The sequence below is a fragment of the Prenolepis imparis genome, unplaced genomic scaffold, assembly GCF_030444845.1.
Source record: "Prenolepis imparis isolate NDT839.2.m4 unplaced genomic scaffold, iyPreImpa1.0 SCAF_10, whole genome shotgun sequence".
Classification (NCBI taxonomy): domain Eukaryota; kingdom Metazoa; phylum Arthropoda; class Insecta; order Hymenoptera; family Formicidae; genus Prenolepis; species Prenolepis imparis.
In genome coordinates, this window is record NW_028141168.1 from 7,518,671 (window position 1) to 7,545,094 (window position 26,424).

Sequence of the window (26,424 nt, forward strand, 5' to 3'; positions counted from 1 at the left end):
AGTTTACCGCAAGGTTGATACTCACGTTTATTAGCGGGGTGACGATAATTATTTCAGCACGTCGTATAAAGCCAGTACGGTCCGTTATACCTTGACAGAGCTGGAAAATCCTTGGCGAGACAATCTCATCGAAGCAGCAAGAGAAACGTCGCAGAGCTTCGTCATCGCGATGAAAAACGATTCGCTGGTACGTTCTTACATCAATCGTGGCGTTTGAAAAACCCAATTTTCACGTGATAATTAACACAACATGTATAAATGTGCATAGAATATGTATATATATGTTATACTTTACGTTAGGAACAATCAATACAAAGTTTTCTATTTCAGACAGATGAGTCATAAAATCACAAGAAACATGAGAAGTATAATTTAATGAATTTTGAAGAAATTTTTTAGTGTCGTTCTTTTCAATTTAAAAAGATATATTTAAATTAACATGTATATACATATAATATCATGAGACATACACACACATATAATTAATCTTAATGACATATCATAAAAAAGAGAGATATTTGACACATTAATATTTTAAATATATATATAACATCTTATATATTATAAATATCTCGATAATTATTAATAATTAAATTTGTATTATATTAATAAATTAAAAGAAAGTAAAATGTACTTGAATTTTAATAACAAGAAGGCTTGTTTTTTTAATTACACCCAAGTGATATAGAAAATCAAGATCAAAATAGCATATTTCTAATAAATTTATCGCATTTTTCTAGATGGGAAAAAAAGATGTCATGTTTTCCATTATCCTCCTATTGTTTCTTGGAACATCGAACGCGAAACCTGTGGAATATGAAGACGTGGCGAATCTATTGCCTACGGAACCTCAAAATACAAACGATACGCTGGCTGCTATTGTGCAAGATCCAGTGGTCCAGGATGCTGTGCAAGACGCGGTCGGCAATGGATCCTTGCAAGGCTTGGTAGTAAAAAAAAAGGTCTTTGTTTTGCCCGCCACTGAACCCACTAAGGTTCGTACAAAAACATTCTATACGATATCCTTTTCAGAAAATGCAATTAAAAAATATGTGATTAATTATAATATTAATACACATTAATCCAATATTTTAATGTATCTTTTCAACGAGGAAGACGATGTCTAAGAATGCAACTGAATACTGCTATTAGCAATTAGTTCGTTAATCATGAGGATGATTAGGATTGTTAGTTTTCATTAACGATGACAGACTAATTTAAAGTATGATTAATCATTTATGTAACAGCAGTTTGGAAATGTCAATAAGCTATCGGAAGAAATTACATAATTATGCGCAATATTAATTGTTATTACTGCGTCAAATTGTTTTCGGTGTAGAGATGATTCTTGTTTAGAAAGAAAGAGAAAGAGAACAAGATAAATTTAGTACATAAATCGATTTTACTCTATTGTTGCTAGAAAATAAGTTGTCATATTATCTCTCTTTTTTTTTTTTGTTTTTTTTTTAAGGTGGTGTCGCAACGCGAGCAGGTTCTCGTCGTTCCCATGATGCATTTAGAGGATGTGAAAAAAAATATAACAGAGACTGTAAATGCGGGAACAGATGTGGATGGCTTGGCATTTACAGATAACCAATCCTTTACCGAGAATGATGAAGATGAATATGAAAACTCATCGGTAAGATACGAAAGAATGTATAAAATATGAAAGAATTGATATTTAAATGCGCCAATTTATTTATTTATTTATTATTGATTATTTATTATTTGGTTTTAATTTAATTTTAATTTTTAGAATTTCTCTTCCTCTTTTAGTCTTAAAAAAAAAAAATTAATAATTAACATTTTCTTTTCATAATTGATTGGTTATTTTGAAAAAATATGACGCATGTATTAAATTCCAAATAAGCAAAGAATTTGTTTATTGTAGCTTGCTTAACAGTATAAAAGATGATAATTTTTGAAATCCCTTGCATTATGTTTTATATATGTATAAAAAGAAACATGCAATTTATTTTTCTTTTGCACTATACGTATATAATCATTTTGATTCGATGTTAGCAAATTTGTTGTTGTATTTTATGAGATTTATGAATAAGTCATCAAAGCGCTTGCGATTATTAAACGCATTATTAAACATATATAATCTTCCAGAAAGATGAAAATAAGCCATTCTATGCATCGCAACATGATTTCTATGAAGCGTTAACCGAGTTTTCTAAGACTACTCGGAAACCGTTGTTTCCTATCGATAAAGCACCGCAAGAAATTCCATATCTCATACCAAACCCGACTCAGGAAATAACGCTTCCGGAACATTTATCGCCGGCGATATCGGTGCCGATCATAGCGTTTCTTGATCCCGCAAAGATCTCTGATGATAGAATCGACGTGCCGATTGCGACAACATTATCAAGAGATGATGCCTTGAAGAATCAAGTGGAGAACAAACGCGACGAAATTCAACGGAGCGTTCGAGATTACATTGATAGAAACTCGTGGAGCGTGAATTCCAATAATTGGCAACTCACTTCTTCCCTGTCGAAGGTAAATCGATTTTCACTATTTTCAAGAAAATAATCTTTATATAGAGCGTTTTTCAATTTTTTTTTAAATGTAAGATTTCGAAGTGAACAGATAAACTATCAAAATATGATAACTCTGCGTGTGTGACGATTTTTCTACCGAATTATTTTTCTAAAATAGTTCTAAATAATATTCAAATAAATAAATAGCATTATATATTTTATATTAACATTTATATTAATAGATTAGAAAATATTAAATTAGAAAATATAACGTTGCATAAAATTTAAAATTATGTTGTCAAGATATGCGCGATACTTCACAGATAACATTTCAGAATTTTAATAAAAGATAACTATTATTATCTAATTAATTATAATTTGCAAGATTAGTTATAGGTATTAATTGGGTTACATTATTTGTGTTTAAAAATGGAAAAATAAAAATTTGAGGAAAAATTAAAAGATATTTTCTCAAATTTTTAGGGGCAATTATCTTCACCGCCGACTACAATAAAGACCCACTACAATAAACACATAAATGAAAATCCGTTGCCAGTCGCAGTGCCTCATATTGACATTGCAACACCACTCTTTTGGACCTCGGATGCAGATACTAATTATCCTAAAGATTTAGATGACATGGATGTCGCTGCAGATATTGTTTTTAGACCGCTCTTTAGATATCGACAGGAGGCGCAGCAGAAATTTTATAGAAGATCGGCTTATCGAAGATATAATTCCTACGATTCTTATCCGAGACGCAACTATAATTACAGATCTCGATATTCAAACGATTATTATTAATGGCAATAAATATTCTCGTTATTCTCGTTATTATGTTTATTGTATGTTTATTATTATACATATTTTCTTACGATATTTATAGCAGATATCAAGCTAAGCTACGTAAATTAAGCTCTATCTATAGCTAGAAGTTACTAGATACATATCGTTTATGTTAGTTTTCGTTTTTAAATCGATTTCCTCAAGTATGTAAAAAAAATTTAATACGATAAGAATAAAAGATACTTGCTATTTCAGCTGATGAATGATTTTTATTAATATTTGTAGTGGAATAATATTATATTATATTTTAATTAAATTATATAACGCGTGCTATTACGTGCGCACAATTCATTCATGTATTTCATTCATTCAGTTCTTTTAATTATTTGTTATTATTTTTCAGTTTTCATGAAATAATACACCAGCTTCATTCACATCATTCCTTGATGTCCTTCGGTGAAAGCAATATATCACGAGCCGACATCGCTGCTCGCTCGAAATTGAAAAAGACTATCAATATATGCAATTTTGGCGAACGTCAGTCAACATTGTTGTAAATCAAAAATGTATTTTCTTTGCTTTTTAATAATAGTGATATTGAAGTAGAATCGAGATAAACTCCTCATATGCTATTAACTTCAATAGAAACTCTTAAACTGTTAAATTACTATGTAATTACACGATTTTTTCTCAATTAGATTTTAATCGGTACAAAATAGTGCACAATGTACCGAGATATCTAATTGATATCACGAAGAGAGGTAACAATAAACTTCGATTAATCTGTTTTTTATATGTTCTCTTTTAAAGAACAAATAATAATTAAATGCATAAATTGCAATATGAAAAATATTTTAAAAATTATGTTTTAACAGTATATTTTTATATTTCGCTATTTCATTTCGTTCTTTCTTCGAAATATTTCTGCAATGATTGCTGCAGCATATAAATGAGCAATCGTATATAATTATCGGCTTCATTGATTTGCACCTCAGCTTATGCGTCATATAGTCAGAGTTGAAATTGACAATCTTCTCAAAGAATTTTATTTCCCAATCTATTGATGAATACACGTTTCTTCACATTATGTATCAATTTTATAGATTAAACAGTGTATTTATATGTTAAATGGTTACAAATTTACCGCTAAACTTTTGACTTAATTTAACATTTATTGGATAGTATTTCGTGATAAAGATCATATTATCTCGCATATATGAAGCGCACATTTGTATGTGTATATTCTAATTTGTAAACTCGTATATATGCAAGTCAACGTCTTTTAACTGTTTTTAAGAAACGGATAAACAAAACCGGTATCTGGTGCTACTTTCAAAAGTAGCACTACATAAGAGGCAATATATATGCGTATCTTAATCTTATTATTAACAGTAAAGATAATTGAGCAGCGTGTAATAGATCAATATTCTGAGAAATTTATAAACAAAAATATCAAATTGTTAAATAGCATCTTTTAAAAATAACAGTAATTGTTATAGCGCTAATTCGGTACGGAAGTAAAATATTATTTCATGATTATTAGTGATAATGAACTATTATTATTACATCTGTATTCACTGCAATAATACTCACTGCACTCTAATTAATGTAATTAATTATAATAATTTTCTATTCGCAAATAATTGAGAGAGAGAGCTAAAATTATCTAAATACTATCCATTTCTCCATATTAATAATGATTCGTTTAACATTAAACACGTGTTTGTATATATTAACAGAGAGATCTTGTACATACACAATACAATAAGCAAGTTTCTGACGTTAGACGACAATAAAATCGCGTCTGACTTCAATCAAACAAATCGCTCTCGTTAAACGAATCGTTCGGTGAACGATCATTAACGCTCTTACTGGGAATACGATGACAGAAATTATTGCAATCCGTAGTAAACGTGTCATCGTTAATGTCCTTGAAGGGAACAGTCATTCGTTCTTCCATCTATTCATTCATACGATATAAAACAGCGGTTGTCTAACTTTTCATGATGTTCCGAAACCTTCGAGATTCGAGATTCAATTAAAATAAATTTTTAATAAAAATTTATAAAACAAAATTTTGTGTGCAGCATAATTTGTTAAAAAGAGAAAAAAACCGAAAAAATATAATTGTTCTATTATTTTTTACATCTTGCTAGAGTATAGCTTCCATATCTACATATGACAGAATTATTTCCAAACACTGAGAAATACTGTCATCAAATCACCGACATTAGAAGAACGGGAAAGCCGCTTACATGTGCGACACGTGTGAATGTTTAGCGATCAGTAAATAGACGTTTAACACCTATACAATTCACTGCCAATTAGCAAGAACGGAAATATTAATTATTCTCCGTTTATGTTAAAATCAGAGTTTCGGTACCTTTGAATCAACGCAAAATAATTAATTAAATTTGCTCCTGGAATAATTATTTATAATAATGTATAATTACGATATTATTATATTTTATATGTTCTCATATATAATTCATTTTCATATTTAATTTCTTATTTATCACAAATCAATTCAAAACATTTTATGTCATTAATCTTTATTAATATAATTTCTATGAATTGACCACAACATTTTCAGACCTTTCCCAGAACGAGAAGCTGCCGAAAGTCTGTTTCCTCCGATGTCTCTTTTCTTATCAAGGGCTTTCACACGTGTTCAGAACAGTAAAAGGAGCATTGTGATTTTTCGAGTCTCTTAACCCATTCATGTGGTTCGTTTACAAAAATGACTCATTGCAGTCTTTACCAAGAAAGAGACTGCGCTCTCGCTCTACAATGAATCTGCATATCTGCATCGCAGTCTTTCATGTGAGAGTAGCTTAATTACACGCGTTCTTCGAGAATACAGGCGGCTTTACATATATAACCGATGTGCGGTCGATCTTTTCCCTCAAACGTCGCTGAAGAGTCCGAGCAGAAGCTAGGAAGTGAGCAAGCCAGGATATCTCTCCACGACAGGAAGAGAAGATAGCTACACGATGAGATTGATATTGACGGTAAGAATAAAAAATAAAATAATATATGTATGCACTACATAATTAATTGTCTTATATTAGGTTCTATTTTTCATTATTTTTTAAAATTTGGATTGGATGTTCGAAACGTTTTATAATTTATGTATGTCATGTCAAAAGTTGTTATCATTAGTAGAATATTTATTCAATTCTTTATACTTACTTTAGAATGAGTTTAATTTAATATAAATTATATTATGTTAAGAGATAAAATTAATCTATGATATAAGTATAACTGTTAACTTTTTTCTCTGTCAAAAATGTAGCAAACTAATCATGTCAATTTTGTGGTGATAATATAATAAATGATATGATTAATTCTTTCAAAATCTTGCTTTTAATTTTAATTGTTTTTTTCATTTAATTATGTGTCTATATTTTTTATTAAATCTTGACTTGAATTTTCTGCCTTTTTTTATACATAAAGATTTTAAGGTTTTTAAACTCTATAATTTCATTAATAATTTTTTAAACTATAAAGAGAATAATATTGAAAACGTTGAATACTTCACCAATTCTCGTTAAAAGTAGAAATCATAAACGTAGATAAAATGTCATTTTATGCTTTTCATTATTATAAATAAACGCTGAAACATTGAGCACAAACAAGTTATCATTGAATCTCGTTAAAAGGTTTTCCGTGAGATCGCGGACACGAGATTTTATACCAATTAAGTAAATGGCATTGAAGTGTAATCTTCCGTGTTTTTAATAAAGCATGATTAAGACTATCAAGGCAGACCACAGAAGATAATGTTCATATGTTTTGTCACATAGCAGAAATGATATCATATGTCTACACAGAAGAATCTAAAAACATAATAATCACTTTATATAACTTAATATATAATACCATAATTTATTAAGACATGAATATATTTTTTATTTATTCTTTTTCTTCTAAGCATTAAAATTCGTTTTTGTAGAAATAATGTCCTATTCTATATTTAAAGACTGTCTGTCAAACATCTTTATAAATAATTAAAGCTAATCATAATTGAAAATGTATAAATGTTTATTTTTATTATTAATCTATTTTTCAGTTATTTTTGCTAACTGTCTTACTGAGTGTGAGCACGGCTCGAGTAGGACAGAGCACAAATGTTATATCAGATATCACAATTCGAGCAATCGACGAACCTGATTGCCCGCAATTACACAAATCCCCGGATAATAGCAAGCGCATTAAGCACGTGCAGATCCGCAATCAAGCTGGATTAAACGGTAAGGTGCGAAGAATTCATTTGGAATCCGACGAGGAGGAGAAACCGGGTATTCGCGCATACGGTTTGCCGAAAAAACGCTTAGAAAATAATGGTGTTATCGAAAGAGTGCATCTTGGAGAAGATCAGGTCGATGGCGTTTCAAGAAATGACCGATTGGTAAATATTATTTTTGATTGATCAATGTAACACATATATTTCTGAATACGCGTAATTTGAATTATCGAGATTTCCTTGATATTATTTCTTAGGATGTTATCTTAAAAACAACAGAATATCTAATATATTTAAGAATTATATTAATTATATTAATTTTAATATATGTATAATATATATAATAACAATAATAACTAAAAATATCCCAATTAATATAATTTCAGTAATTATTTTTATATTATTACAGTAAGTCATTAATTCAAATTGGCCTAAAAATCTATCTATATTTTACATGAAAAATTGTAGAATAAAATTGTTATATTATATACATATGTATATGAAATTTCGAAAATACGTTAAATGTCATCTCTAACAAACGTTGTATTTTTTCAGGTGGAGGCCTACGGGATACCGAAGAACAACGTGGAGACTAATGGGTTTATCGAAAGACTGCCATTGGCAAGCTCAGGTCGTCAACCTATTACACTGGGGTCACGATACGAAAACATCAGAGAAAAAAGATCCGTTCGCACAGGATCTGAGAACAAAATCGAAGAAAAAATCGTCAGTGAAGCAGAGGATATGGAAGCCCAGGACGCGAAGGTCTTCAGGCCTCTATTTGTCTACAGACAGCAAGTAGCCGCCAGAGAAAGACTGAAGCACGCGAGAAACGCAGCGCACAGAAATCATCGGCACGCGATTCATCGATATCGGCAGCGACATCATTGACCAGTGTTCTATTAATCTTACCAAGTCGTACGTAAAAATTAACGTTCTTTATCTTATAGAAGTTAAGTTAGACGTGCACTAGATTTCCTAGATAACGCGAGTGTGTCTTTAAAATATTTTTATTATACGAAATATATACGAAATCTACACATTAATTTTGTTTAAAAATTTAGATCTAGCTTCATGTATTGTTAAACCTATATATCATCAACTGTACTTAAATAGAGGCTTCAACTACACATTGTTAAAATAATAAGATTACACATACATATTTCTTAAAAAACAAACTTTACAATTAATATTTCGCATTTAAACATGTTGAAGCTATAATTTCGTTCTTTCCACGCGATACCAAAAAGTATTATAGAAATTAATATTAATCTTAGATAATGAAGTTTTGACATACTTATATGTTGTGTGAAATTAGTTCATTTATTTTAGACATTCAGCCATTGTTAATAAACTTATATATTTTTTGACAGTTGTGTAATAAATGGACAGTAAATCGTACGTGTTATAATTTTTACTTGATAATATTTATTTGGTCTCCAAATTTAAAAAGCTGATGAAATGCAATCATGCAATTTTAAAGACAAAATGTTGTAAATTATTTTTAAAAGTAATCACATTCAATTTCTCGATCATTATTTGTCACAGTATAGGTTAATATTCAAGATCGCAGTATTTTGTGCAAAATTTAAGATTGTATAAATTCAAGGAGCAAACACACATATTAAACATAAAAATACGAAGTGGAGATAAATGTATTTAAAAAATGTATAATTAAGAAACATCAATAAAATCACGTGAGTCTCTTCATTTTGTTATCTTTTAATGTAATACATTTTTTTATACTTATGTCAAACACGAATGTAATTACAAATATTCGTTAATGTATTTAAATAGTAAAAGTTTATTTATAGTTAAAGTAATTAATTCAATAATAATTAATTCGTGTTTTATCTTATATAATGTTTGTCTTATAATGTTATAATTAGCATGCATAAAAAGATACAGAGCATGCTTGATGTAAGCAAAATCGTTTCTGTGATTGCCATACATGTACTCGATTTATTATTGCTCTTTGTGTTATTGCCCTTTATGATTTGGAAATGGATTTCTGCAAGGCATCATGTAATAGCGATCTTGAGAACGATTATTGAAGTAAGTATTTCATAATTATTTAATATTGAGAATATTAAAAATATCAAATACAATAGCTATCTTTTGTTTTTTTAAATTTTTTAAATATTTCTCTCCATTATTTATCTATGCTTATGTACATTTTAAATTTATTTAATTAACTTATAATTTTTGTTATAGATTATATTAGAGCTGATTATGTCAATTATCTTTGCTGGCGTGTCGATATTTATGACTGTGTTTTTCATATTTGACGATGTATATTGTAGCAAGACACATTACGACAATCAAGAAAAATATTTACATGTTATGCAATCTGATAATAAGGATAAAAATTCTCATATCATAAAGCCTCTAAAATCTAAGAGGAAGGAAGAATATAATTAAAACTTTATAAAATGTAAATTGATTTAAAAGTTATTGTGTAATATATATTGTATTTAATGTAAAAATTGTTTCCAAAAACATGGCTATTTTGTTTCTTTTTTTTCAAAATTTAAGTAAATATTATAAATTGCAAATAAAATAATGAGAAATAATAGAAAAACGACATGCGATTTTTAACATGCGATAATAATTAAAGTAATAAATATTTCTTGAGCAAGTCAAAAATATATTACAGGAAATATGAAGATTACGAAAACACTTTTGGATTTCTAGATATTGTATCGAGATAGAAATTCTTCCTCGCCATAAGTTCTCATAAATCAAAATATTTTTAATGTACTTTCTAATTTAACAATGTATTTTTATAGGTGATATTATATAATTCACATATTTAGCAAAATTGAATAAGTACACAAATGGAAATTAAAAAATTTATGTCAAAGAAGTTAAAATTAGAATTAAAATTATTTTTAGGAGAAATATATATATATAAACTTAAATTTGGTTTTTAGGGAAATTTAAAAAAATTAATAAGTTTAACAATTTTTTGATTCTCAATATTAACGATCCATTAAAGCAACAAAGTGACGGCTTTATACGAGATTTCGAAAAAATTTTGATACATTAATTTGACGCGTCTTTTTTAAGAGTAAACTATTGATAAAAAGAAAGAGAAAAAATCTAATAAAATTACAATTTTTAAATAATTAATTTCACAATGTAGGAAATTTTATAAAGACAATGGCGAAATGTATTAAAAGCACATACGCCTAAGTTATGATTATTGTACATTGCTCTTTGTCAATTGGGTTGCTACCAACAGAGGCGATCTGATCTTCAGTAACGTAATAAGCAATAACATGTTAAATAAATATTTGTTTTTGTAAAAGAATCTTGTACCATATTTACAATCTTCTTTTACAAAAATCATTTATTTAACGAGTTATTCTTTTTTACAATCTCATTTTAAAAATGGTTTTTCTTGATAAATATTGCAAATAACTTTTATTTAATACTAACTTGTAAGACTAACTTATAATAACTTTTATTTATAATAAATTTCTTTATAATTTGGAAATGATTTATTTTTAAACATACGTTTGCTATTTGTATAATTTTAATAGAGTACTATATACATGCAAAATTTGAATTTTTGAAGATTTTATAATTTATGATTTATGTTTATTGAATAATATATATCAAATCATGTGACTTTACATTATTATTTATTGTCTCTTGCCATATCCAAATGATAGCACTATCTGACTAATTAAATAAAATGATAAATTTAAAGATAATGTACAGGCACATGAGAACAGAATCTTTAACCTTGTGCACAATAACATTAAACATTAAACATTCTAAAAATATTACGTTAATTGCAGATAGCACCTATATGCGCGTTGACATCTGTCGCATCATATCTCTCATGCGGTCATGCGAATGACAAATGTCACGCGACAAGATTTAAAATTAAAATTTTTCAATTAATTTCTTTTACAGTTGCAGTGAAGAATATAAATAACTGCCATTGCATAAAATGTTCTCTAAAATGTTTTCTTCTCTTGAAATTCTTCTTCTCCTCTTGAGAGCACACTACTTTAGAATATTCAATTTTAAATATTTGTATTATTAACAAAAATTTTATATAAAAAAGCATTTCATCTTAAATATATACAACTTAATTTTAAAGTAAGATTTTGTTATTTCAGTAAAGCTTTAACTAATTTTAAGAAAAAGTTAGTATCTTTTGAAAGTTTTATAATGAGTTATAATTAGATGTTAACACACTGAATAAAAAATGTAGGTTAATGATTAGATAAGATTACTAGTTTTTGTATCATTGGAAAATAAAGCTTCCACATACAGTGGCATATAAAAGCGTTTCTAATGCTCTTGTAGAATAATTTCAAGTAATATCGATCGCAATCGCGATAGCTACCGCAGTAGTTGCGGCTTTTAATGATTAGAAGACCGCACGAGGTGGAAGAAATCGTTGATCAACGCAAATGAATCTTTCAGGATGATCTTTTAACAGTGTGTTTCAGCCATAATCGGCAAGACGTAGGCCCAACCGATGCGGCATACGCTCCGATAAACTGCCCCACTCGTTGCCGACGAAGTTGTGGTTGGGAGTTCATCGTTTCATTATGTGACGTGCAGCAAAGTCTTGATAAAACCTCTCGTTAGAGCATGCGTGATACATCATGCTGCCAAGGGCAGTCATGTTACAACAATAAGCGAGCGTGCTTCAACGTCGATCGCCGGTTCTATAGTTGCGTTACTTTTTTGCCATCGAGAATTCAAGTTTCTTTTTCTTCTGTTTTTTTTTGCTTGTTGTCTGTAACATGAGGTAGAAAGTGCACAGCTGGTACTCATCGACACCAGTCGACGCCAGACGCGCCGCGATCTTACTAAGGTATTTCGCGACCGGATTTTATAACGAATTCAAGTGAGAGTGTATGCGCGAATTGGCGCTGAAATTTTCAAATTCGTCGAAGAAGAGGAAGTAGTACTATGAGGTACGTCGCGGCGCTCGACGTCGGCACCACGACGGTTCGCTTCCACATTCTGGACGAGAAAGCAATCACGGTAGCTTCCTCGGCGGAAAAGGTTCGTCGCAATTTTCTATGTTCTCTAAAGACCGATTATGTCAATTGAAATCTGCGAGCAAACAGGAGATTCAAATATTCAGTATAATTGAATTAAAATTGAATTAAAATTGATTACACTAATGTATAGAAATTTTTAAATCTCGTCGAAGATTGAGATACTACAAGAAAAAAATTAAGAAATTATTATTGAACAAATTGTAATATTATAAAATATTATTTTCTGCGATGTATAATATACTTAAAAATTAATTTACTGCGATATATACTTTAAAAAATAATATACGCGCGAGCGAAAATTCTAATGATATTACGAAAAGATAGATAAGTCGGAGCAAATACTAAATTGACATACTCAATATTATACATATCAATGTCAAGCATTATTATTGAATGATAGAGAAGCCGTAAAGATGTTTCTTCATATAGAATATTATCGAGAAATAACTTGATATCCACGACTTATCTGACTTTCAACAGCTGATATCGACCAAGTAGACTCTGATATCCGATGTAGAAAAATAATTAAGTATAAATAAATAAGTAATGTTTTAGTTAGTAGAAATATCGCAAAGTAAGTTATTTAATTTTGATAACTCAGAAGGAATTAATTATTTTCTTTCTTTACTTGGAAGAACCAATCTTAAGTCAGACATAAATAGAGAAAAATGTAAAAATTATCTAGAGACAAAAACGTTTACTGTATTTTGCTATAATGACATAGTTTTATTAGTCATTTTATATAACTTGTCACTTACAATTAATTTTCCTTCGTAAACGTATAGTGAAGATTATTTAACTCATCTTAAATTATCTTACATTATTCTCATTCGAGATGCACAAGAAAAATTTAATTATTGTCCTTGTTTTACATCATGCATAACAATAGTTTTATAAATCAAAGTTATATAAATCAAAGATTGTAGGTTCATCAAAAGGCTGTGATTATAGTTTACTGTGAAACCTATACACATACAAAGAGTGGGATCAGAGTCCTTGGACTTGTATCTTATTTGTAATGCTACAATATTCTTTGATATTTAACACTCTTATAATACTTATGCATAAATATGTTAATGAAAAATTTACCTAAGAAATGCGTACCTTTCTTTTTTAAACGAGAGATTACGAAACAAATAATGTCTTTTGCAAAGAATTTTTTGTAGTGATGTCATAGCATAAATATAGAATATAATAAACAATAATACCTAGTCAACATAAATAATAATAACAGAATATAATGCATATGAATATCATAATTTGCATGTGTATTTCCTGTCAAGAAAAAAATAGAATAAATATGATCTTGCTTATCTGTCTTATTAAAAAATGTAGTAACATCTTGGGTCAAGTATACATTTATGAAAGAGGCTATCTTTTTTTCTACAATGAGCTGATTATAATTTATCTCAAAGCGTAGGAAAAATTAACTGGCGTTCCAACAATAAATGGAAAAGAACAGCAGATATCAGATAGCTATAGATCAGCTATAGAACACATTAAAGTCAAAATAGTCGAGTTAATGTAAAGGTGTTTCCCAGCTCGCGGATTAATAAACCCAGAAATAAGTTACTAGAACACTTCGCGGCAGACTGTCATATATGCTTATAAGCACTAAACATTGATTTAACCATGACGATGCAAAGGTCATCGCCAATGGCAATGTATTACTTTCTATTTTGCGCGCGTACTGAGCTTCTCTAGAATATTGAATCGTAATTATTTAATTTGAAATGCAAAAATACATGTATATACATTTCCTGCGAGAAATTATTGGTTGAATGGACGTCGAATCGACATCGATTCGACCATCATTTCTCACTGGGTTCATATCCTCTATTATTTAGAAATAAAAAAAATATATACTCCGATAAAAATATATTCTGCTTGTGTCAAAAATATTAATTGATTTAATATTATTATATACTAATATTGCTTCAATTTTAGTAAATTATATTTATTATTTATAAGGATATTAAAGAAAAAATAGATATATTTTCATTAAAACTAATTGCATTAATATCTTCAATTAATGTCTTCTTATCACTAGCATTGAACCAGATTTTTTATATTTTCCAGTAAATCAAATTAAATTTTTCTCTCATCAAATCAAATCAGATCAAATAAAAAAAAAGTTTTCATTAATGTATAGGAGAACATTAAATAGAGAGAGAGAGAATGAGTTTAACCGAGCTACTTATGTGTGTTTCGATTTATGTATATGTATATGTGTATATTATTGAAAAAAAATCTTGTTAAATTATTTAGCCACAAATTCTTTTATTACAGAATTTAATTTAAATTTAATGACAGAAAATATTCTTTTCTGCGCTCACTTCTCTGTATATATTTGTTATCGTTATCAATACAAAGATATCAATATCCAAGTGATTTTCATTCAAGGCAATAATACGCCCTTTTTATATTCATAATGTGTTATAAAAAAAAAACTTTTGTTTTCGGTTCTTTGTTTCCTTGAACGAAATTTTTCACCATTTTATAATATAACAATATATTTTATAATCCAAAAATTAAACATTAACTTTTGTGTATATTATAGAGATAGAGTATAAATTCCTGAGTTACATAAATATTACGTATATAAATTATGTAAGAACTGATTTTAATTCCGAACGTATGATGTGTTTCAAAGTACAATAATTTTTATTTTATGTACAAACTCTATTTAAAAACTTATCTAAAAATCAATTATGTTTTATTTTTCCACCGTTCAACGGAATATAAATCGTGCATGGAAAAAATTTATTCCAATTAATTGCAATTCCAACATTATTAAAATAATGTATGTTAGTGACTATAAAGAAAGTATGAAATACGAATAAAGATAATAATGTACTTTATTTTTTTAAATTTAGATAGAACTGATTTATCCTCAGCCTGGATTTGTAGAGATAGATCCGGATCACCTATGGCAGATTATAGTAAAAGTAATCAAGGATACATTGAGGGGTAAGCAACTAAAATGTTTTTCTAATTGTACTCGTAAAATATCAAATACTAAATTGTTTCTTAATCATTTTTATAATGATAGGTAAAGTTCATACGATTTTTAAATATATGCACATGTGTTTGTCTTGCAATATCTATATTTAATGCGATTTTATGCAATAAAAATTAAAATGATAAGACAGACAAATATGCACACTAAAGTTAAAGATAAATGTCACAGTTGTTTGTGCAAAGCAAGTGCGAATCTTCTCCACAAGATCTACAATCTAGAATGGATAAACGCAGAAAATCTTGGTTTCACGCATTTTCAGTAGACATTTGAAGTTTCGATTGGAGTCGCGCTGGATCTTAATTCGTTAATCATTTTGATGAATAATTGACAAGATTAAAGAAAATGATATACTGCTAATGTGCTAGTTTAATTTTAATTTGTACTGCCTCTAATCGATTTTATTCTAATAAATAGAATTATTGATAAAAAATTTGATTAATTTTTCCACATCGAAAGATCAACGTCGACTTGAATTGAATCTTTGACTACCCATTGAATGTGTGCCAAAACCTCATTTCTGTATTTCAATCTGTTCTAGAAATATTCATCGTAAACCGAGATGACAGCAATCGGATACATCTAAAGTAAGAAATCATACATTCTGTTTGCAACACCTGATTCATTTATATGCTTGTTATTCACATTTTTTTGCTGATTAAATCGTTTTTTCAGGCCGCTGATAAAGTCTTTATCAAGAATCTGATTTAAACGATACATGTTTTTCACATTTTTTTCTCTATACATCAGATTGACGCGGAATGCTCTTTTTTTTCCTATAAACAAAAATAGATACGGTTTACAGATATCACGTACAAAAGTACAAATATCTATCCAGCTCATCTTTAATTTGTTATCTTTGCTCACAAAAAGAAGTTTTAAAAGTAGATATTTAAGAAAAGAAGAAGCACCTTTAATTTCAGGGATCTTGCCGCTTATGAAATCGATTGACATCTTTTTTTATGTTCAGTTTGTCGTTCGCGTGTTTTATGTTGTAATTTACCTCGGGTTCGTGATTGGATCAATTTGTCCCGTTTATGATTGCAGACAGCAAGATCGATCTGAAGTCCATTGTTTGCTTTGGAATCTCGTCGCAACGAGCCAGCTTTATTACCTGGGATTTGAAGACTGGAAGGCACTATCACAAGTGAGAGCAACAAAGATAACAAAAGTAATTCGGTTAGAATAAAGTTTCACGATCGTGTGATATTGTCATTTCAGTTTTATAACATGGAAGGATCAACGAGCGGCCGATCTGGTCGATGAATGGAATCAGTCGATGACGATGAAAGGATTGCGAGTAGCCTCGCATATTTTGTACACTCTTACGAGAAACAAACGCTTTCTGGCCGGTAGCGTCTTGAAGTTTATGAATATACAGGTTGAAATATTTTACTTTATTTTATTTTATGTTTTATACCAATTATATATATATCATTAATGTATGTTTTAACATTGTTTCAATAATCTCTTAAAGCCTTCTTTTTTCGTTAAAACTAAATCATCGTTAAAATACAGTTTCGCTTTATAAATCTTTCTAACTTTTTATCAATTATTGTTCTCTCAGCTAGTATTCCCTCAGGAATTTAATCTCGATCTTGTTTGCAGGTTAACTTGAAATTAGTATGGGTTCTCGAGAATATACCAGGCCTTCGAGAAGCAGCATCTAACGGAGAAGCGGCCTTCGGAGGCGTAGATTGTTGGCTTCTATACAAATTAACAGGTGAAACAATTATATTTTTAATATAAAATAAAATTTCACAATGTTAAAGAACACAAATATATTTTTAATTAAATATTCGTATTTTTATTTAAATATATCTTATTAGTTATAATACTTTTATATCTATTTTAAAATAGCCATAACAATGCTAAATGTGAGCATAATATTCCTTTATTGTATATCTGTTGGCATTTTATTACAATGCGTATAGTGATAATCATTCGCTATATTGTGTTGGTTAATTGCCATCCGTTTTTCATTCATTGCAGGAAAGCATGTAATGGATGTTTCATGTGCCTCAGCCACTGGTATATTCGATCCATTTACAATGGAATGGGCCAATTTGGTATTAAAAGTTTTAAAATTACCACGCAATATTTTTCCGAAAGTAATAGATACAGCGGGAGATTTTGGAGTTATACCCGAAAGCATGTTCGGAGCTGAAATTCCCATTTACTGCTCAGTAAGTGATAAAGTTACAAAAAGTATTTTGACATAAACAAAATAATTTGATTATTAATTATACAACCGTTATAATTAACCACTCAATATTTATGTATATTATTTATTATTGTATTATATACGAGGTCTTATAAGAGCTGATTTTTTCTTAAGTTAATGAATTTCTAATAATAACCCGCTAAAATTAGATGGCCGACCAAGCAGCATCCTTATTTGGTTCAGGATGCTTTAAGCCCAGTGATCTCAAAGTCACCATGGGGACAGGTACTTTTGTGAATGTTAATACAGGACGGGAACCACACGCATCAATTGCTGGTAATTTTGCGAATTAATTACTCATTTAATGCGGATTTCCTGTTTAATATACCATTTATATCGTAGAATATAACGTATCGAGTAAATAATGTATGATAAACTTGAAAGAGAATATATATTAAACAGAGATATATATTGTGAAAAAATTATTTATAGGCCTTTATCCAGTTGTCGGATGGCGAATCGGAAAAGAACTGATATATCTTGCAGAAGGATCTTCAAGCGACACCGGTATACTAATCGAATGGGCTAAGTCAATAGGTGATTCCTCAGCTTTTAAATTATTTTATAAAAAATTGATAATCTTAATTTTATATATATATATATATTAAATTTATAAATTTATTTCAGAAAAGAGAAAGAGAGAGAGTAAAACAAATTTTAAACATTATATCTTTCTCTCACTACATCTTCAATTATAATAATATATTCTATTACTCACAATCAGTATTAATAATAATATTCTATTATTAGTAATGTAATCTAATTTACATGCATATCGATTCTGTATATACCTATGTAAATATAAGATAAAAAGAGAGATTTTAAAAAGAATTTTTAATTCTACTTTATTATATTCCGATTTCATATGATTGCCGCAGGAATTGTAAACGATGCTATGGAAACTGCTGATATGGCGAATTCAGTCAATGATGCTGATGGAGTATATTTCGTCCCGGCATTCAGTGGATTACAGGTACGCCAGATTTATTACAACAAATCATTTTTTTTTATATCAAGATGATAAAATAATTTTTTTACGCAAAAAAGACATTTGTAATTAAATCGAAAAAATTATTTCATTTTTATTTTTACTCTTTCTAATTTTTTATTATATATACATACATATATATATATATATATAATAAAGTAAAAAATATACTGGCTTTTTAATGAGAAATATTTATAAAATACAAATTTAATTAAAACATTTCTTTTTAATCGACATTTAAAGAATATTATTTTCACTTAAGAGATATTTCTATTTTTTTTCCGTAAGATTTGTAAGAAGAAAAACACATTAAATTTTGAATATTCTTGCAGTAGAATACTCTTTAAGGAAGTAACATACAAATATACATATGTATAACATATGTGCGTCATTTATTATTTCAGGCGCCTATAAATGATTATACAGCCGCAACCGGTTTCTTAGGAGTAAAACCCACCACGAAGAAAGAGCATATCGTTCGATCTTTATTAGAGAGTCTCGTTTTTAGAATACAACTACTTCACGAATGTTTGTGCAAGGAGACTTCCTTCATATATCAAATAATAAAGTAAAAAATATATAATAACATTGCCATATATACTTAACAATTCAAAGTTTACCATCTTTGTAGTCATTAATCATAATGCAAAGCTGATAATAATATTATATAAAAGAAAAAGAAATATTAATTCCTCTGTGTAATCGATTTCTGATACTTATTACGCAATAATCAAACTTCAATAATGCTTCAAATATTAATGAAAAAAAGTATCAATTTGACGCAAATATGTTGTTTTAGAGTCGACGGTGGAGTTTCCAAAAATGATTTTATTATGCAATCGTTGGCTGATTTGACGGGATTGGAAGTGGAACGTCCGGTATCTATCGAGATGTCCATTTTAGGAGTAGCATTCCTAGCTGGTTTACAATGTGGTAAAAATCATGCAATTTTATTATTTAACATTACGAATTATTTATATTTCTCATATACATCTGATAATTTCAAGACGTTTTTATCCATTTAAAAATGTTATACCATATCTCATGTAAATATTGCTTATAAGTAGACAAAGATAATTTTGGATAGAAAATCAAGTAATTTCCGCAAATATCTTTATATTATTTTTCCATATTCTTTATCTCACTTGATTTTATAAGATAAAATGAAACAAATTGTTTATAGATTTAAGATAAGAGATTATTCATTTCTGATGTTATGGGATTATAATAGATCATTATATTGCAATCAATATATGCGTTTGTTAAATAATTATGTGTAATAATTGATAATTTTTAATGTATCGTTTAATTTCAGGATTGTGGAAGAGCAGAGAAGAAGTGTCGATGTTACGTCAAGTAGATAGGATATTCAAACCAAACGAAGAATCACGATCATCTTATCAGTATGCGTTTAGCCAATGGAAACACGCGGTGGAGCGCTTCAAAAATTGGTACTGACGATGATTTCTAAATAAAAAACATATTTTTATAATAAATATATATATATTAAGAATTTGTAATAATATAAATAAAGCATAATGAATTTATACCCGCATTTAATATCGTAATGTTGATTAATCAGAATGTTAAATATAGAAATGACAATATAAGAAAGTAATTTTTCTGATACGTATACAATAATAACGTATCGTCATATATCATCGTATCACATAAAAACGCGTGGCATTTGAACATAACTCTCAATTAAAATAAAAGTCTTAATGCGCTCTAATGTCAGATCATATCATAACATCTACGATAAAAGACAAACATATTATGTTTATCTGTGTAATGCGAATACACTGCTATATTTTCTTATAGAATATTTACATTAAAACACATTTCAAAAAAAAAATAAATAAATAATTTTCTACATTTATTAAACGTAATATAAAACTGAATTGTTTAAAGATATAAATATTTAGATTTGCCATACATATAATATTTTTATGTATTTTATATATTTAATTTTGTATTTAATATATTAAAAATAATATATTTTTATATTAATATATTATACTAATATATTAAAAAAGAGCAATTATTTTATTGGAAAAAGGAGGTAAAGATTATATCAATTAATATTTGGACATAGTAATTCGTATTGTTTTTCATTATCATTTTATTAATTCATATTTTTACGCGCATTTAATCAATGAAAGTTCTACGTAGTATATAGTGTAAAATAATATTGAACTGAAAAGTAATATTGATTGAATTTGAAGTTTATTCAATCAAGATTGAGGCCAAAAGACAAGCATAAGGTTTTATCTGGAGCAGTTGTATTATAATAAATTGCGAAGAAAGAAGTGACCCTCGACTGCATTATTTATTGCTGTTAATAGTTAAACTCTTATAATTTCTTAGTAGCACGACAAAGGTCGAAAGGCAAGCTATCATTAACCGAACAAGTAATCGAAAGCGTTGTACGATGTACATTACTCGCATGAGACACGTGTAATAAGTGAAATTGCATGACCTACGCAGGTTGTCTGGACGTATCGTAATAGCACGCGAGATCGTTTATCAGTTGTTAGTTGCTCATCAGGTATAGAGTTCATTAATGCTAACACGTAGGACTCATCCAAGTGAGAAATTTAGTCATTGCAGGCATCGCGAACACGTATAACACCTTTTTTTCATTCCTTAAAACAATTTGATCGCATTTGTAGGTAAAGGAAGACGATTTTCTGACGTCTAATCTATAATTAGTTTCTTCGAAACTCGAGATTGTGTATGTGGTTTATTGTTTTAACGAAAGAAATTGTTTCGAATTGCACGTAAAATAAGAAAAAAGCTTATATAACGTAAGTTTACTTATAATGCATTAATAATATAATAATACAAACACTTGTAAATTATATTAATTAATCTATTTAGATTTATAGAAGCCGAATTCAAAATGACATCAGACGTGAAAAGTTTAAGACAGGCATTGATGCCTATCATATGGCTTAACTGCTTATTTTGCATGGGAATATTTGAAATACCTGTGAATCGCCCACGATTTTTACTAAGTGCCTTCTATGTCATCTCGATGATAATTGCATACTTCTTGCTGCTTTATAAGTCAATTATTATCTTTCAAACGTTCGCTAACCAGTTTGTTTTATTCTATTGCGTTTTAGCGATCAATATCTTAGTTGCCATCTTCGTTATAATTTTATTCTGGCGCAAATCAGAGGTATGTCTATACATTATGTGTAACGATATTTCGTGTAAAATCAACACAAATAGCGAACAAATGTTTTACAAAAATTACAGAAAAATAATTCTTTTTTCTTTAATATTTTTTATTACTCTATTTACTATATTTTATAATAATTATTCTTTATATATATATATATGAGAATTTTTTCTCTTTCACATTAAAGATCCAAAATTTTTAACTCTATGTAGATCTTTTCCTTTAATCTTTTTTTTTCGAATGATTACCTTTGAACAAACTTACTAATTTAGTTTCGATGTTTCAAGAATATGAATAATATAATTAAGAAGTTTAGTATCATTGACAATACTATAGAAGCATTGGGCATAAAAAGGAATTACCAAAGAACGCACCGCAATATTCTCTATATTATGGTTCTTTGGGTAATAAGCATGTTATTATTGAACGTTATGCATATAGTATGGATGTATCAAGATACTGCTTCTATGGGATATATAGGCATTCTTTATTCCGATTTATGCTTCTGCATTCCGATTCTGGCAAATTCCGTAGTGGATGTCACTTTTGCCTCATTTGTCAGGCAAGTATAATATTATGTTTTCTAAACAATATATTTTTAAAATTGGTGATGAAATAACGTGTGACAATTTTGTTCAATTAGAATTGTTTTCGTTAATTTCTAACTTATTTGTTAAATACATTTTAATACATTATTGAAATAATTAAATACATCATTGATTATATATGTATCAAAACAATGACGTAAAATCGCATCAACAGGTGCCTTCAACTAAAGTTTCAGAATACAAATATTCTGATTAACAATGTAGTACTTCGTGCAAATAAATCAAATACTTTTAAGATCCATGATTTACGTGAAAATACACCTATTGCAATCGTCAGAATAAATTATGAAAATAAAAAAGAGAAGGTACTGCATCTTATACAGACATTGAGGTAAAATTAATAGTATTCATTCTCATTTCTTATTGTACAATAGTCAGTAAAATATTTAAACAATTTCAATAAAATCTTATATAATTAGTGTATATTATTATTAAAAATAAAATTCTTTCACATTATGTATCTAGTATATTAACGTAATTTATAATTGCATGGTATTAATAATGAAGATCACTTTATACAATATATAATTTGTCACAGAATTACATGTATACCAAATATATTTAAAAAATTAAAATGTATACATGAGATATGTATAGACTATGCCAAAATATATGATAACGTAAAGTAGTATGTTCCAAATTCTGTCACAAATTAAAAATTGTCTAAAGGGGATCTTAGATTTCAATAATTACTAATAAATTCATATTTTTTTTTATCTCAAAGACATTTACACTTAGAAATCACGAAAATAGCACGACAAATTAATTATACTTATTGTGCGCAACTTTTACTCGAAATGGCGGTACATTTTACGGTAGTAACTGCTTGTGTTTATTGTATGTATGGTGCATTTACCGACCAGTTGCACGTGACAGTTCATAGTGAAAAAATTGTTGCCATGATAGCTTGGGCAGGAATTTATTCACTCAAAATTATATTTGTGAACGCTCTTTGTACGAGTGTATCAAATGAGGTAAAAAATATTCCAGAATACAGTTGAATATATTATATATATACCATTTAAAATTAATATAAATAATATATACTGACATTATGTAAATTATATATATACATTATATATTATATACATATATATATACATATATGTATACATTTAGGATATATTTTTTAATACCCTATATACATTGATATATGATACGCTTTGCATATTTACTGTATAATTAATTTATGCTTTTATATTAAATTTATCTATTTTATATGATTAAGATTTATTTCAGGCATATAAAACCGGCGAAATTATGCAATCTTTTGAAGGATGCAATCTCGATGATGATATGAGAGAAGAAGTAAGTCTTGTTAATGTGTTATTGATGATAAAATATGTTAATCAAATTTGATTTTTTCCCCATAGTGAATAGAACATGTTAACATATAGTTTATACAGGTTAATTGTTTAAAAATTAATGATTTACAATTAATTATTAAAAAATAAAAACATTGCATTTTTTGTCTCTATAAAAAGTTTGTTTATATATACATATAATTTAATAGAAAATAAAATAAATATGCGCAAATGTCATTATTTTACAGATTACTCAATTTACACAACAAATAGTGCTTAATTCCTTAAAGTTTACCGCTTCTGGTTTCTTTTCAATTGATAATACTCTTACTGGCAAGGTATGTATATTTACCTTATATGCAATTAATTGAAATTATACAATTCATTTTAAATTACTATTTTTAATTTAATTACTCATTACAAAAATATAAAATTGTTATTTAATACATTGAAAAAAAAATTTAATTATTCAAATAAATATTTATTTCAATATTCTTTTATACATCATTTATTTGAAATTAACAATATTGATTTGCCGTAAAAAAATATTTATTTGATGTAAGAAATCTTTTCAAAACAGAAAATGTGTAAAGAGAACTATTAAATTAAATATTTATTTGAATTCAATAGTTTTTTTCAGTGTATAATTGTAAAATTTATAAAGAAAGATAAAAAACATTATATTATGTGTTTGTTTCAGTTTTTTGCCACAGTTACGACATATGTGGTTATTCTAATACAAATGAACACGCCATTATAATATAATGATTCATAAAAGGATCACCACATCGATCACATCGAAGACGAGTAATACTACATATTAAACTAAAAAAAAGTTTACAAGAAATATAATAAAAACTTATCAAAAGTATCTTTTTAAAAATAATATAATTAATATCAAGCATATTTTAAAATATTTATTAATAAAATTCTTCAAATTTAGTAAATAATTTACTTGAAATGCTAAAAATAAGAAGAAATAAAAAATTTAATACTTCAAAAAGACGAATTTATTAATAATAATAATAAATAAGCATATTCCTTTCCAACATGATTTACTTGTAACAAAAGAAATAATGGTAAAATAAATTGATATATAAATACAATTAAAATTTGTTTTATTGAAAGTAAAATTTAATCTATTTACGTATATCCGTAACGCTCATTATATTACGTATATAGATATACTTATTAAGCAAGAAAAAAAAAATATATATATATATATATATATATACTTATTAAGCAAAAAAAAATAAAAATTGCAAATAATTACTAATATTTTGTATGAGAATAGATTAGATCCTATCTTACATCTACATCTTATTCATTAATGATTCAATAATGCTAGCGCAATTAGATGTTTTAATTAAGTGTTATCCTATTATTACTATGAATGTTAAACACACTACACTACTATATTAATTTCGAAACTCTAATAGTTAGTATGTATATGGAACTGTGAAAGAGTTGTGTGATATCATGGTCGACACCATACAAGAAGCTTTGAATCCTTTTTATTTAGTTGCTTTTTTCTTTGGTTTCGGAATTTTTAGACATCCTTTAGATTACCCAAGAGTTCGCTTAAGTATCTTATATATATTGAGTTTATGGAGTATTTATGTCTACGTATTTTACTATGTGTTTATCCTTACTCTGAATCGTGAAACGGTCTTTATAATTTACTTTACGGTAATAATAAGCCTGCTTATGACGACGATATCTATAATCATCACAATTCGCAAACATAAGGTACACTTTTTCTATATAAAATGTTGCATTATTATGCATTAGTGCTATAACAATATGATATTTAAACGTAGCAAATAATAATATAAAATATTCATCAATCAATTTTATCATATTAATTTCAAATTATTCTTATCTTTGATTATCCAGAGAATAACCAAATTTACTTATACATGTAAATTAATATAAATAAATTCAAATAAACTTATTTTTTACATAAAATAAAGTCATATATTCTTAGGGTAAATGTTATATCAATATATTAATTTTTGAAGCAGTTTTGAAGAATTAAGCTCAATTAATCAATTTTACATTTTTTAAATACGTTTTGCATCGAAAAATTTGAGAAAGATTTTTTAGAAAAACAACTTTTATTACATATTATTGCATATTATTGCTTTATCTTATCATTGCGCATAAGTTATTCGTAAATCTTATTTACACAAATTTTTTATAATTTTAAATATTTTTTTATCATTATTATTTTCAGAAATTTACCATATTAATAAACAAACTTAATCAAGTGGACGATACACTAGAAGAGCTCGGAACATCCAAAGAATATCATAGACTGCAAAATTCGATAAAATGGATACTAATTATGTGGTTTATATTTATCTGTACATCATTGACTATGGATTCTTTATGCACTATGGAAATGTTTAATGATACAAACGCCTTTATTATTCCTATTGTGATGAATTATTCTTTCTATATCAATATTTTAATAAATATAATGTTTATGTTTCTATTAAGGTTTGTATATAAATATAATTTGATTAAAATCATTTAAT

The 26,424-nt window shown here is 27.6% G+C and overlaps 5 protein-coding genes and 1 long non-coding RNA gene across 7 annotated transcripts in view; 5 read left to right on the forward strand and 1 right to left on the reverse strand.

Moving 5' to 3' along the window:
* The window catches only part of LOC145941927 (uncharacterized), a 244,271-nt gene that overhangs the window by 30,479 nt on the left and 187,368 nt on the right, over positions 1 to 26,424 (reverse strand). The gene's annotated exons all lie outside the window — the stretch shown is intronic.
* LOC145941921 (uncharacterized) lies at positions 81 to 3,529 on the forward strand. Its single transcript, XM_083048350.1, has 5 exons — positions 81 to 187; positions 741 to 995; positions 1,472 to 1,639; positions 2,116 to 2,508; positions 2,973 to 3,529. Exons 1-5 carry the CDS (start codon positions 170 to 172, stop codon positions 3,291 to 3,293), a joined length of 1,155 nt encoding a protein of 384 aa, XP_082904476.1. The 5' UTR covers positions 81 to 169; the 3' UTR covers positions 3,294 to 3,529.
* On the forward strand, positions 6,138 to 8,679 carry LOC145941966 (uncharacterized). Its single transcript, XM_083048401.1, has 3 exons — positions 6,138 to 6,286; positions 7,348 to 7,686; positions 8,077 to 8,679. The coding sequence occupies exons 1-3, from the start codon at positions 6,269 to 6,271 to the stop codon at positions 8,410 to 8,412; spliced, it is 693 nt and encodes a 230-aa protein (XP_082904527.1). The 5' UTR covers positions 6,138 to 6,268; the 3' UTR covers positions 8,413 to 8,679.
* On the forward strand, positions 9,137 to 10,019 carry LOC145941967 (uncharacterized). The gene is made up of 3 exons (XM_083048402.1): positions 9,137 to 9,218; positions 9,411 to 9,576; positions 9,736 to 10,019. The coding sequence occupies exons 2-3, from the start codon at positions 9,412 to 9,414 to the stop codon at positions 9,940 to 9,942; spliced, it is 372 nt and encodes a 123-aa protein (XP_082904528.1). The 5' UTR covers positions 9,137 to 9,218; position 9,411; the 3' UTR covers positions 9,943 to 10,019.
* LOC145941804 (glycerol kinase 5) lies at positions 12,068 to 20,340 on the forward strand. Its single transcript, XM_083048123.1, has 12 exons — positions 12,068 to 12,555; positions 15,431 to 15,524; positions 16,621 to 16,720; positions 16,795 to 16,954; positions 17,182 to 17,296; positions 17,566 to 17,759; positions 17,947 to 18,073; positions 18,230 to 18,334; positions 18,676 to 18,770; positions 19,190 to 19,353; positions 19,585 to 19,718; positions 20,101 to 20,340. The coding sequence occupies exons 1-12, from the start codon at positions 12,460 to 12,462 to the stop codon at positions 20,241 to 20,243; spliced, it is 1,527 nt and encodes a 508-aa protein (XP_082904249.1). The 5' UTR covers positions 12,068 to 12,459; the 3' UTR covers positions 20,244 to 20,340.
* On the forward strand, positions 20,935 to 24,781 carry LOC145941754 (putative gustatory receptor 28b). 2 transcript variants are annotated; one of them, XM_083048034.1, is made up of 9 exons: positions 21,341 to 21,373; positions 21,458 to 21,592; positions 21,666 to 21,969; positions 22,260 to 22,534; positions 22,735 to 22,911; positions 23,305 to 23,554; positions 23,820 to 23,888; positions 24,133 to 24,222; positions 24,585 to 24,781. In XM_083048034.1, the coding sequence occupies exons 3-9, from the start codon at positions 21,688 to 21,690 to the stop codon at positions 24,642 to 24,644; spliced, it is 1,203 nt and encodes a 400-aa protein (XP_082904160.1). In that variant the 5' UTR covers positions 21,341 to 21,373; positions 21,458 to 21,592; positions 21,666 to 21,687; the 3' UTR covers positions 24,645 to 24,781. The 2 variants fall into 2 exon arrangements, 1 of the variants encoding a protein (XP_082904160.1); XR_014426209.1 differs by having other exon boundaries at positions 20,935 to 21,592; positions 23,809 to 23,888; positions 24,585 to 24,632.